The sequence below is a fragment of the Triturus cristatus genome, chromosome 5_2 (assembly GCF_964204655.1).
Source record: "Triturus cristatus chromosome 5_2, aTriCri1.1, whole genome shotgun sequence".
Taxonomy (NCBI): Eukaryota; Metazoa; Chordata; class Amphibia; order Caudata; family Salamandridae; genus Triturus; species Triturus cristatus.
The window spans coordinates 468,869,195-468,882,808 of record NC_140588.1 but is presented as its reverse complement, the minus strand read 5'-3'; the positions used below and the strand labels follow the sequence as shown (position 1 = coordinate 468,882,808).

Genomic DNA, 13,614 nt, shown 5'->3' with positions numbered 1-13,614 from the left:
ATACAATGGAAAGGTCACAGAATATCCATTTCACAAGATTTTGCCAGAGACACGGTAACTTGTCGCAAAGGCTTCACGAATCTACACAAGAGGCTCACTGATATGAATATTCCATTCTCTTTTTCTAGTCCCTCAAGATTCTGAATCACTTTGAAAAGATCATCCACAGATTTTTTATGAACCTTCAGATCTTTCAACATTCTTGGATAATCAGTTTGAATTGCAGATGGACTCCGATTCTCTTACTGGTACTTCTTGCCTCTAATGATTTGTATTTATTGACCTGTTCTGTTCCTAATGTTTTTTCATTTATCTAATACATACACTGGTTCTTTTTTATGTTTTGCCCACAACCTTTGTAGTTGTTGATGAATTTCGATCTCATTCTACAATTGGTGATGTTTACACTGATGTTTCGCTCATTCTAGATTAGTCACTTTCTATTAATTGTCATTCTTTTTTTTATAGGACTATGCAATCCTCTGTACTGTATTTAGTTTCTACTTGGGGTCACATTATACAGAATTAAACTAGGGATGTGACCCCAAGTAGAAACTAAATACAGTACAGAGGATTGCATAGTCCTATAAAAAAAAGAATGACAATTAATAGAAAGTGACTAATCTAGGGGGAACAAACCAGCCATTTACCTGCTTCAGAATCGCCACCGGGACCACGCTGACGCCGCCAAGAGCCCAGGGAGCGCGTAAACACCAGCGCTAGTGCCAGGAAGCCTTGCACCTCGCGTCGCCGCCCCGGGGACTACAACTCCCGGCAGACCAAGCGGCGGCGCAGCGACCTGACGCCGCGACTGCGCCAGGAGGCGCTTACAAATTGGAAAGGAGGTCGGCGGAGCAGGGGGGAACAAACCAGCCATTTACCTGCTTCAGAATCGCCACCGGGACCACGCTGACGCCGCCAAGAGCCCAGGGAGCGCGTAAACACCAGCGCTAGTGCCAGGAAGCCTTGCACCTCGCGTCGCCGCCCCGGGGACTACAACTCCCGGCAGACCAAGCGGCGGCGCAGCGACCTGACGCCGCGACTGCGCCAGGAGGCGCTTACAAATTGGAAAGGAGGTCGGCGGAGCAGGGGGGAACAAACCAGCCATTTACCTGCTTCAGAATCGCCACCGGGACCACGCTGACGCCGCCAAGAGCCCAGGGAGCGCGTAAACACCAGCGCTAGTGCCAGGAAGCCTTGCACCTCGCGTCGCCGCCCCGGGGACTACAACTCCCGGCAGACCAAGCGGCGGCGCAGCGACCTGACGCCGCGACTGCGCCAGGAGGCGCTTACAAATTGGAAAGGAGGTCGGCGGAGCAGGGGGGAACAAACCAGCCATTTACCTGCTTCAGAATCGCCACCGGGACCACGCTGACGCCGCCAAGAGCCCAGGGAGCGCGTAAACACCAGCGCTAGTGCCAGGAAGCCTTGCACCTCGCGTCGCCGCCCCGGGGACTACAACTCCCGGCAGACCAAGCGGCGGCGCAGCGACCTGACGCCGCGACTGCGCCAGGAGGCGCTTACAAATTGGAAAGGAGGTCCGCCTCGCGGGACGCGGGCGGGACGCGCCGGGCTAAGCCCGGGCAAAGGGCGGGCCGTCTGTGGCCGTCCGGGGCAGGAGGAGGCAGGGCGGGGCCATCCCCCTGACACCGGACATCAGAGCTCCTGCCGCTTTACAGGTACTGCTGTTGTACGATATATTTTTTGCCTGTGCCCCTTGTCCACTGTTGTGGTGTTGTGCAGTAGAGACGGACTTGTGGCTATTGTCCGGACCCTGTAGCGGGGACTGCTAATTCCATGATGTCAGGTCCCAAGAAAAATAAGGTAGTCTCGGGGGCGGGCTCAATGAACAATTTTCTAGTGAAGAGGGTATCCAAGATTAACGAGGATAGAAGAGCCTCTTTGGGTAAAATAGTCGATACGGAACATGCCCCCTCTCCAGCAATAACCGCTACATTGGAGGACTTCTCAGATGGCGATAGAATCACAAACTGTTTTCCACAAGATCATAACGTTATTGAACTTACTTGTAACACAGTAGCGTCTATTGCCCAGTTGCAGGATAACGATGCAATGGTCTCTATACTTAATGACACGTTACGCCCTGACTCCGAGGAAGACTCAGAAACAGTGGAAGAAACTAGGGGCAAGAGACCAGTTAGATCATGCAGAAGGCTTCAAAGTAAGAGGGGGGGGTAAGACCACCCAGAGGAGAAGGGTGGAAACTCATCGGCCAGATAGACATAGTTCTCCCAAAACCAACTTAAATGTAGAGCCTATGAAGGATCCCAAGATTGCTTTGAGCCAAGATCAGTTTGATCTGTTAATCGAGCGTATTGAGGCTGCGGTAGATCTAAAAGTGAAAGCTCGTATCGACTGTCTTACAGCCAAACTGGACACCGCTAATGCGGAAATTAAAAGACTTGGAGATTTACTGGATAGACAACTGGTTAAATCTTCTCAGGCGAATCCCTTACCCTCCCATAACAGTTTAGCTAACCTCGAGGTGAGGGGATGTAGTGTCTCAAAAACTCCCAACTCTTCATCTATGACTCGTCCTGTTGTTACTTCAGGCCATAATCTTACTGTCCCCGTAGTATTTCATCCCCCATCAACAGTTGTGGATCCCGATCAGGCGAGGGGTTTGCAGAGACCTGGCAATAACTTTAATGCTGTACAAAGTAGACGCGCCAATACTATTAATTTGCCCCCGGAATGCGCTCCATACGTCATCGTACTTGCAGACGTCCCACTACTCGACCCAGGCAACTTAGAACCGCAAGTGGAAGCGCATGAATCCCTTAAAAACAAAGTGGTGGCCTGGTTAGGCGCTAAATGCGATTTTCCGCCCAAATTTGCTGGAGATATAATCACGACAAGGAGAGTGAACTGGATTGGCCCATCAAGGAAATCTTGTAGAGGGGACTGCGTGGTTGTAAATTTCAAGTACCCACAACACGTGGCCACTGTCCTCCTGCGGGCAGCATCTTTGCTGGAGGAGAGCAACAGCATCCGTGTGCGCCCATTGGGGTATTTTTACAATAAGGCCAATTTTCCCTCCGCGTCGAGACCAAGACTTTATCCATTTACTCCGGTGGGGTCAATTCGGGCGCAGCAACCTTCTTTGCAGTGCCGTGAAATTGCCAGCTCATGGGGTCCCCCCATCTCAACACATAACAGGTTTGATGTGCTCTCAGGTCTCGACCTCTGTGATTGACGGGAAGAGGGAGAGGGTACAGAGGTCGCTGCGGTTGCGGCCCGTACATCTACGGTCCACGTACCCTCTTCTGTGGTGGTCGAGAACAATTTACCTGAGATTGATGCTAGTGACTTTGGGGGATCAGTTAGGCTGTTATCATGGAACATTGCTGGTTTGCGGGCTAAGAAGGGAGACCCCAGCTGGGTAAGCTTTGTTAAGAGTTATGATGTCATTGCCTTGCAAGAGACTTGGGATTTGGAATGTGACTACTGGATAGATGGCTTTACATCTTTTTTTGTCCCTGCCTTGCCTTCCCCAGCTGGTCGGAACAAAGGCGGCCTTATGATGTTGGTCTCAGTGAACATAAGAGGCAAACTGATTATGTTAGATTGTGCCTCCAAAAATTTTATTTTCCTGGAGTTAACCGTTGAGGATGGTGGTAAATTGTTGTTGGTTAACTGTTACAATGCTCCCAATAGTAATCCAGAATCCTCGCATTTTAACTGGTTATTAGATTTTTTAACCCTCTATGGAGACAAGCAATCCACTTTGTTTCGGATCATTTTAATGGGTGATTTTAATGTTCATTTGTGTTCAAAATGTGTTATGGTTGATATGGAGGGCCCAGGCAGTGTGTCACCTCCCCATTTAGAACACACACTGAATGGTCGAGCACTTGAAAAAGTATTGCTGCTGAACGAGTTATTTGAATCTGAATTTTCGGATATTACCACACGGGTTGCCACTTATACGGGCAGGGCTAGCGACTCGATTATTGATTTTATTTTTATTTCGAGATTTTTTCTTAATTATGTGATTACTTATAATGCTATTGATATGCCCATGAGTGATCACAACCCTGTCGGACTGGTGCTAACAAACAGTGCCTTACTGTCAAAATTGGATGTCCTCCAGCAGACTATTTTGCCTTTTAAAGTAAAGGATCAGGGGAGAAGACTCAAATGGGAGGCGGTTGTACCAGAAAATTTTTTTGTGACTCTATCTAATTCGGTTGCAGATGAGTTACGGGTGTGTGCTACTCCTCTAGCCGGGCACAATGATGTTATATCTTCATTTGAAGGTATTTGCAGGTTTGTGTCTAGCAGTCTTCTAGCCAAAGGGCAGGGGGACAAACTATATCAGGCAAAAGGCTGGTTTGATAAAAACTGTAGTAAAGCCCATAACCGCCTCAAAAAAGCCCTTAGTGCGCGCCCAAGGAATAAGGAGCTTGTGGCACGACTGAGGAAGGATTACAATACGGTCATTTCTCTACGTAAAAAAGAATTAAAAAGTAAAGCTTGGGAGGACCTAAGGGATAAAGCTACCCTAAAAAATAGTGCTGAATTCTGGACAATAATAAATTCTCCATTTCTCACAGGCGCCCAAAACTCAGTACAGGAATTAAACATCTCAGAAGTTGAGTGGCTGTCTTACTTTGAAAAAATATATGACAGCCACAGAGAGTTGGACCCTTTTATAATCCCCGTAACTGATAGTCCAATGGAACCTGTGAGTTTTGAAACTTGTGAGGTACTTAGAGCCATAGAGGAAACAGCTGGGCGTAAGGCACCTGGTCCAGATGGAGTACCTGCAGATATGTACAGGGCAAATCCACTGTTTTGGGCTAATATCTTAACTAGAGTTTTTAACGCTGCCGCAATAGTGGGTTTCCCTGAGTCCTGGTCCCTCGCAACAATCATCCCTATTTTTAAAAAAGGGCAGAGAGGAGATCCAAAATGTTATCGACCCATATCGCTCCTGGACTCCTCGGTCAAAATTTTAGGCAAGGTTGTCCTGGCGAGGATCTCCGCGTGGGCCAGGGGAAATAACATCTTATCTGAGGCTCAATTTGGCTTTAGGTCAGGGAGGAGTACTGAGGACCAATGCCTCAACCTCCACCTTATATTGTCCAAATATACTAAAGCAAAGGGGGGCAGCTTATTTATGGGTTTTATGGATCTGTCCACAGCTTTTGATCTTGTTAATAGATCAAAACTGTGGGCAATGTTGCTGGAGATGGGCCTAGATAGCTCCCTGGTGCACTTTCTAGCGGAGCTTCACAAAGATCTGAGGGCCCGCATAAGAATGACCACCGATGGAAAGTGCACCGAGTGCTTTAGATCCACCAGAGGGGTCCGCCAGGGGTGTATCCTGGCTCCAATGTTGTTTACGCTCTATGTAAACTCTTTGGAGGGTTACCTAACGTCTGCCACAAAAGATTTCCCGTGCATGGGGGGTGCACCAATCCCGGTGCTCCTCTACGCCGATGACGCGGTACTCATAGCTAGGACCCCAGTTGCCCTACAAAAGTTATTAGATGCCTTTTGTAATTTTATGAGTAGTCTCGATCTGGTGATTAATAAAAGTAAATCGCATACCATGTCTGTCGGTCGTGGCATGCGTAAAGACAAATCTTTTTTCTGTGACGGAGAGGTGATCACTAGTGTTAAGGTCTTCACCTATCTGGGTGTGATCTTTGATCAGAGGGGATCTTGGACACCGCAGGTAATATCCAAAATTAATGCGGTAAGAAGTTCGTACGGTGCCATTTTGGGTTTTGCGAAAAGATTGGGGGGGAAACCTATGGAGGCCATTATGGCCATCTATAAAGCCAAGACAATTGCTATTGCTAGATATGGTGCAGCGATCTGGGGTTACGTTAACGTCATTGATATCCAGACAGAGGAAAATAAATTTTTTCGCACATTGCTGGGGTTACCCCAGTCTACTGCTACCTTCTCAGTACATTTAGAGCTGGGAATGGGTTACATCTTAGACATTTTAAATCTAGCTCCACTTTTGATGTGGATAAAGCTTTGGCTAAACCCAAACCTTAGCCTAAATCACCGGATCATCAAAGATTGCCTCCAACTTGACCACAGTAGGGATATTCAGTGGCTGTCATATATCGAAACTATGACAGCTCTTTTGGGTCGCCCTGAAATTTTTAGTTGCCCTGAAGCCCTGTGTAGAGCTGACTTAGAGTGGGTGAAAATTAATTTTCTGAGAATTCGCATGGCTGAGCGTGAAGCAAGCGATTTATGCAAAACCTCTGTGAGGGCTCACGTTCTGATATCCCCGTCTTGTGAGCTGGCCCCCTATTTAATCATGGTAACTAATCCATTCCATAGATGGCTTCTGTCGAAATTTCGGTTCAACCAAATTTATACAGTGCTGTGGGATGTGAAAAACTGGTGCAAGCTGGAGGAATCGGCCCCATGCAAATGTGATGGTTTCTCCATTCAGGATAATGCCCACTTTTTGTTTTTTTGTTCCTTCTATCATGAACCGCGTTCAAAATACCTAAAATCTATTCTGAAGGACTTGGGTTTTATCCAGTATAAGCCTGCACTGCTTTTTTTACAAATGTTGCTCTCTCCTCTTATTATGTATTGCACTGCTAGTTTTTTAGCCGCATCTGTGCGATGCAAGAGAACAAGGCTTAGTTTGGAAGAACAATAGGAATTTGGACTTAGCAATATCGCCCAGTCAAGTGCTTTTTAATCTATTTTATGTACTTATCGCCCTTTTAATCTGCTTTTTAACCTATAAACTGTTTAATATTGTATTAATTCTATCAATTGTTTTATAGATGAACTTTTGATATTTGCTGTAGTATGCTTTTATGATTTTAATTAATCGAATAAAGTGGAATTTGACTGACTAATCTAGAATGAGCGAAACATCAGTGTAAACATCACCAATTGTAGAATGAGATCGAAATTCATCAACAACTACAAAGGTTGTGGGCAAAACATAAAAAAGAACCAGTGTATGTATTAGATAAATGAAAAAACATTAGGAACAGAACAGGTCAATAAATACAAATCATTAGAGGCAAGAAGTACCAGTAAGAGAATCGGAGTCCATCTGCAATTCAAATTGATTATCCAAGAATGTTGAAAGATCTGAAGGTTCATATAAAATCTGTGGATTCTGTATAATGCTGGTTGACCTAATTGATATGGTTCTTTGCAGGTATATTGTTATAGTAGAATTACTGTATGTATGTACTTATTCTTCTACTCATTTTTATTTTCCTTTTTTCTAATTCCTTTGCTGTAGGTAGGTATTTGTTCCTTTATTCTATTTGTTATGCAACTTTTTATTCTACACTTTACTCAACCTCTTCTCTGTTCAGTGTTCTTTTTTAGGCTGTAATCTATATACATGGGATATATTATTTCTTGGCATCTTTGATCACCAATGATATGACGGTTGTTCAATTGTTTTATGCTATTGTTATGATGTTTAATTTATGAAATGGCATCTTATGATAGACACACTATTTTATTCTCTTATAGTATTTGCTCTAACTGAATGGTATTGTTAATGATATTTTTTATTTTACAACTTTACAGTTGGTAATTTATGCTATATATAATGTGTACCTCTTTAGATCTTATTTGAATGAACTTTATAGATGGATTTGTAATAGTAGGTTGGTATTAATGTGCTATTACTGTCTTGTTTGATTTACCTATGGATACAGGACTATGCAATTCTCTGTATTGTATTTAGCTCTATTGGGGATTACTTCTCTATAGAATCTGTATGATTGTATGTTTCCATTTATTTTTTGACTCATCATTACTTTTTCCTTTCTCTAATCCCTTTGATATAGGTAAGTATTATATTCTTTTCTCTACTCTACACTTTACTATATTTCCTATCATTGATCACCATTGGAATGATAAATTATGTGGCTGTTTTATATTATTATATGTACCAACTTGGAAATTATTTGCTCATTTTTCGATTTAGCTTTTTAAGTATGTCCAACCTGAAGTTATATGCTGTTAAAGTATGATGGTTTGCTTATGAAATGTCATCTTATGTTCGATACTCTACTTTCATTTAATACTTATCTAATACTTGCTCTAATTGTATGAGATTTTTTTAAATATTTTTATTCCACAAATTTACAGTTGGATATTTATTCTATATATTGTGTGTACCCTATAGATCTTAGTTATATGAACTTTATGGACGGGTCTATAACAGTTTAATCTGATATTTATCTGCTATTATAGTCTTGATTTATTTGCTTATGACATGTTATCTTTTTTCAAATATGTTCAAGTATATTATATTTATTTAACCTTATATTATTTATTGTTTCTAGCAAAAGATATAGGCAATATAGTATACATCTGAGAATGCAATACTAGTTTTGCCGCTCTGCGGTTTATTTATCTTTGAGCTGTCTACACCGATGTTGATAGCCTCTGCTGTTGCTCCTCCATGGCGGGGTCGAACTTTGTTGTTGCTCTGTTTTTTCTTGGAGTACATCTGTTTTTTCATTTCTTCTTCCTATTCTTCATTCCTTTCTATTTTCTCCACCTTAATTTTGGGATATCTGCTTCATTTTATTTTGGGACACATGCTTCATATCCTTTGGTTTTTAATTATATTTTGACTGCCCTTGTACTCTTTTATTAGATGCATTCACTCTTATTGTTCCATGCATATCTATGTCTGGCTTAAATGTAGTTTCCCTTAATGTTAGGGGTTTGAATCGCCCTGTTAGGAGGGCCAAGATTTTAGACTATTGTAAGAGTTTATCTGGTGATGTGGTCCTACTTCAAGAGACTAAGATAGGTTTTAAAGAGGCTCTTCTTATGAGGAACGATTGGGAACTCGGTTACATGTTCTAAGGCTTCTGGGAAGAGGGATGGGGTTATTACCCTTGTTTCTAAAAGTTCTGGTTTGTCTATAGTCACAGCTGAACATGATATCAGTGGCAGATGGTTACTTACTCGTCTGACTAATGGTTCGGATGATCTATATATTATGAATTCATATGCCCCAAACATAGATGATCCACTTTTCTGGCAAACTATAAATAAAAAATTCACTGACATTCCACAGAATGCAAGAACAATAGTTGGAGGGGATTTTAATCTCCCCCTTGATCCTATTTTGGATAGACACTCTGCCTTTAAATTTCGACCTCCTAGGGCGCACAAACATATCATTAATATGTGCTTGTGTCACCATCTCTGTTGATGCATGGAGATTACATTATTTTATGGGTAGTGATTTCACGTTTTTCTCCTCTCCACATTCTAGTTTCTCTCGTATTGATTATCTTTTGGTTGACGCCTCTCTTTTAAAACATACTATAAATGTTATGATTCATCCAAAAGTTGTTTCTGACCATGTGGCAGTCTCTTTAACCATCCTTAATCTCATGGATACTAGAGATTCTCGCAGTTGGCGTCTTAATAGAGAAATCTTGGAAGATCATGATGAAGTTAAAGAACTTACTAATGAGATTGATCATTTCTTCAAAGATAATTAATCCTCGGTGAACTCTCCAATAGTATTGTGGATGCATTTAAATGTACTATACGGGGTCACATTATTAAAAAAATGGCCAAAAGGAACAATGACATTAGAAAGTCTTTTCAGTCTTTGGGGGATAACATTAAACACAAAGAGGAGTTACATAGACACTTTAACGACAAATTACTCCTGCAGAATTTAAAACATTTGAAATATTCTTTTAACTCCATAGTCACTAAAAGAGCTTATATTGGAGTGCATGCTCAAAAATCCCGTAATTTATTGCTACGGAATAGGACTGGTAAGTTGTTGGCCGCCACTCTAAAATATCAGAATACCAATACCAATGCTACTCCTATTACTGATGAAAACGGATCGAAGAAGTTTCAGACCCAAGAAATTCCAGGGGTCTTTCGGGAATTCTATGAAACTCTATATACACCCCGGGATCAGTGTACCTGCCAACAGTTTCTTAATTTGATCCCTAATAATACTATTTTGCATGCTGACATGACTGAACTGGGGAAACCAATTGATACGGATGAGATTATTCAGGCTATTAAAGCTACACATTCGGGGAAAGCTCCTGGACCGGATGGGTTTCATACTGCCTGCTATAAAACATTCACTCCTTAAATAGTCAAATATTTTAAGAAGATGTTTTATATTTATGTTCTTTCTGGCAAGGTTTCAGGCTTGGCTGCTGATGCAACTATTGTAGTCATACCATCCTAAAAGCTTTCATCTAATTTCAATATTGAACATGGAAGCTAAAATCTTCCCCAAAATCTTAGCTAGACGCTTAGAAGGTCATATTCCCAATCTTATCCATGATTCTTAAACAGGTTTTGTTAAGGGTAGACTTACCAGAGACAATATTCAGACTTTCTGTCACATTTTAGAAAAAGCAAAACTTTCCTCATTGCCATCGGTAGCTATCGCCCTTGACGCCGAAAAGGCTTTTGACAAAGTTGCTTGGCCTTTTCTACAAGCAGTATTAGAATCCCATAACCTTGGTGATTCCTTTATTAATATGGTTATGGCTCTCTATGCGCAACCAAAAGCTAATATCGGGGTTAATGGCGCTACGTTTTCTTTTTTAAATCTTTGCCAAGGCATCAGACAAGAGTGCCCTCTCTCACCCCTCCTTTTTCTCCTATCCATCGACCCACTTCTTCGTCTACTTAATCTGAACCCGGGTATTAAGGGTTTTCATTTTGGATTTGACTCACTTAAAACAGCCGCTTACGCTGATGACGTCCTTATTTTTTCAGTGGATATTGTAGCAGGGATCCCCATTATCTCTAATATCATTAGTGATTTTACGGTCGTCTCTTGGTACACTCTTAACAAAGAAAAAACGAAATTGTTCCCCCCTAAATTCTCTCTGTTTTCCTTCTCAAATGGGTGATTCAGGTTTCAAATGGCAATTGACTCATACTAAATATCTAGGGATCTGGTTATGTAAAGATCTTTTCAAATACCATCACTCATAATGAATCCAACATCATATCTAAGGTTAAGGATCTTTTGTCTTACTGGTCTCCCAAATATATTTCCTGGTGGGGCAGATTGCAATCACTTAATATGATAACGTTAATCATCAATTTGTGATCCTCCATGCTACCTATAAAGCTTTTCTCTGCCTTCTTTCATGAGATTGATTTACTCTCATGCTAGAAGCTAGAGTTGCTTACAAAAACCTTAGGAAGCCTGATGTCATGGGTGGTTGTAATTTTACGGATTAGAATCTATTTCAAATTGCCTTTCTAGCGTCTCAAGGTGCACTTTGATTCTTACCGGATTCCCAACAAATACCTCCCTGGATTTATATTGAACAATAGTTATGCACGCCTTTTTCCACTCCTTGCTTTCTCACAGCCTCCAAACTTGTTTTAGCTCATTCTCAATGTACTATATCAGACACGGTTAGTGCATTGAAATATCTTGATAAGAAAGTATCCAAACCTATTCATAAATCAAGATGGTCCTCTTTATGATTCAATCCTAAACCTCTTACTGGTATTGATCCTAGAACGCCTTCTTCGTGGGCTGCCAAAGGTATCAGACTGGTGAAAGACCTCTATAATACTAATCATCCTCTTCCTTTTTCTTTCTCAGCCAGGACATATAATCTCAGCAACATAGATTTTTATTCTTTTTTTACACTAAAGGTTAAACTTTCTAAAATACCCCTCTCTACAGATCTGGCTATTGTCTCACTTCTGTCTATGTGGATACATTTAGGTCATACTGCTTCTAAAATGTATAAATTCTTATCCGCTCCACTGCCTTCACATTCTACAATTACTTGTGTTAAATGGTCTCATCATTTTGAAGACAACATTTTTAAACATATTTCACAAGACACCTGGCAATTGATTGGGAAATTATCCCTACGTAATAAAATTGCTTCTTCACTAATCCAATCTAAATTCTTTACATGAAATCTCCAACATTCCGTTTACATAAATTGAAATTACGAGATAGTGATCTTTGTTGGAATTGTAACTTAGTACCAGGCACCCATAAACATATGTTTTTTAATGTACGTTATAAATTCTTTTTGGGACCTGATACAGAAACATTTATCACTAATTTTTAATACATCTGTAAGTCTCTCTTAACCTATGATTTTGCTAGGTCCATGGACTACAGTTATTCCTTTACCTCTTGACAATACGGATTTGGAGGTCTTAGATTTACTTTTATCCATTGCTGTTAAAATTATACTCACAGAATGGAAATCTTTTCATCTCCTGTCTTGGCATACCTGGTCGGGATGGGTTTTATATCTCTGTGGAGCTCATACTTTTGTTGAAAAGAAGCATGACTCCCCTTCAATTTCTAGTGATGTTTGGTGGTCTCTGGATAACGATGTGAATTTGTCCTCTCAGGAGTTGGTAGCTCAATATTCCTTTGATTCCATTTCTTAATTTATTTTCTTACTAATGTAGCAGATGTCCCTTCCCACCGTTTTTATCCTTCTGCCTTTTCTCTAGTACTTTCTTCTTTTTCTTTTCCCTTTTTTCACCTCTTTTCCCCTCGTTGATTCATCTTATCTATTAAGCAATACAACTAACATATGTCTATGTTGCGATATATGTAGTTGCCTCACCTGTTCCATACTTCTGGTATTTATACTTAATATTTGATGAATTTATAGTATTTATTATTTGTCATGATATGTAATTGACCATTTTTAGTAAATAATCATAATTTTGCAATCCCTTTTATCCTAGTCCAGTGGTTCTTGGTTATGAAATCCTTTTTTAAATTCTTTGTTACTATTTATTATATATTTGATTCTGAATTGCCGTATTGCTATTGTATTACAAATGTATTTCTTTTTTAAATAAGCAATACAGATATTTGAACTTAAAAAAAACAATTTATGAGGCAGTGCGGTGTGATAGGTGTGTCCCTTGGAAGAGATGCAGTGTTCCGGATGTCTCTGGGATGCAGACTCTGGACACTGGAGCAATCACAAATTGTATGAAATGTATACGTCACAGCACCAGTACAGAGAATGCATAATCTAATGGTGAACTATTAGCTATAAACATGTTTGTCCTTTATGCGTGTACGTGGGAATAAAAGATCAGTGGCACCTGGTACAACTGCCCCTTGCAGTCAGTTGCATTTGCATGACGTCTATTTTCTTTTACTTGCATTACACTAATAAGTGACAGCAAATGTTCTCTTCAGCCTGAATTAAAAGTAAAGGCTGGTGTGGTTACTTTGTGCGAGGCGACATCCTCTTCTCTGATTGCCACAATTGCTTCTACTTCAAAGATCTACCAGTCAGATATAATTTTATACCAACAAAGCTTTAAAATATTCATTTTCATACTCAAACTCGTGCTTGTTTTTGCAGGATCCCCGGTGCATGGCATGAAATCTATGGTGATTGTTGGCGGTACAGACTCACTTCATAAACTCCCAATCGCTCCCTTACTCGCAGATTCCCAATCAGTGGATTTGAGGTGACAACAACTAAATGTTAAATATATTAAACAAGTAGTCTATTAATACATTATAATATGTGCTCGGTAATAAGGCCATTGAATTATAAGCCCCCGGGTTATGTGTGGCAGTGTAATGTGAGTAAAACAATTTAGAAAATG

At 40.9% G+C, this 13,614-nt stretch overlaps 1 protein-coding gene across 3 annotated transcripts in view; it reads left to right on the top strand.

Annotated features, from left to right (window-relative positions):
- MED1 (mediator complex subunit 1) overlaps nucleotides 1–13,614 on the top strand; it is a 555,355-nt gene that overhangs the window by 471,614 nt on the left and 70,127 nt on the right. For all 3 annotated transcript variants that reach the window (XM_085606628.1, XM_085606627.1, XM_085606629.1), the window contains one exon: nucleotides 13,365–13,473. In XM_085606628.1, coding sequence (XP_085462754.1) covers nucleotides 13,365–13,473 — 109 coding nt within the window. The remainder of the gene's footprint in view (nucleotides 1–13,364; nucleotides 13,474–13,614) is intronic.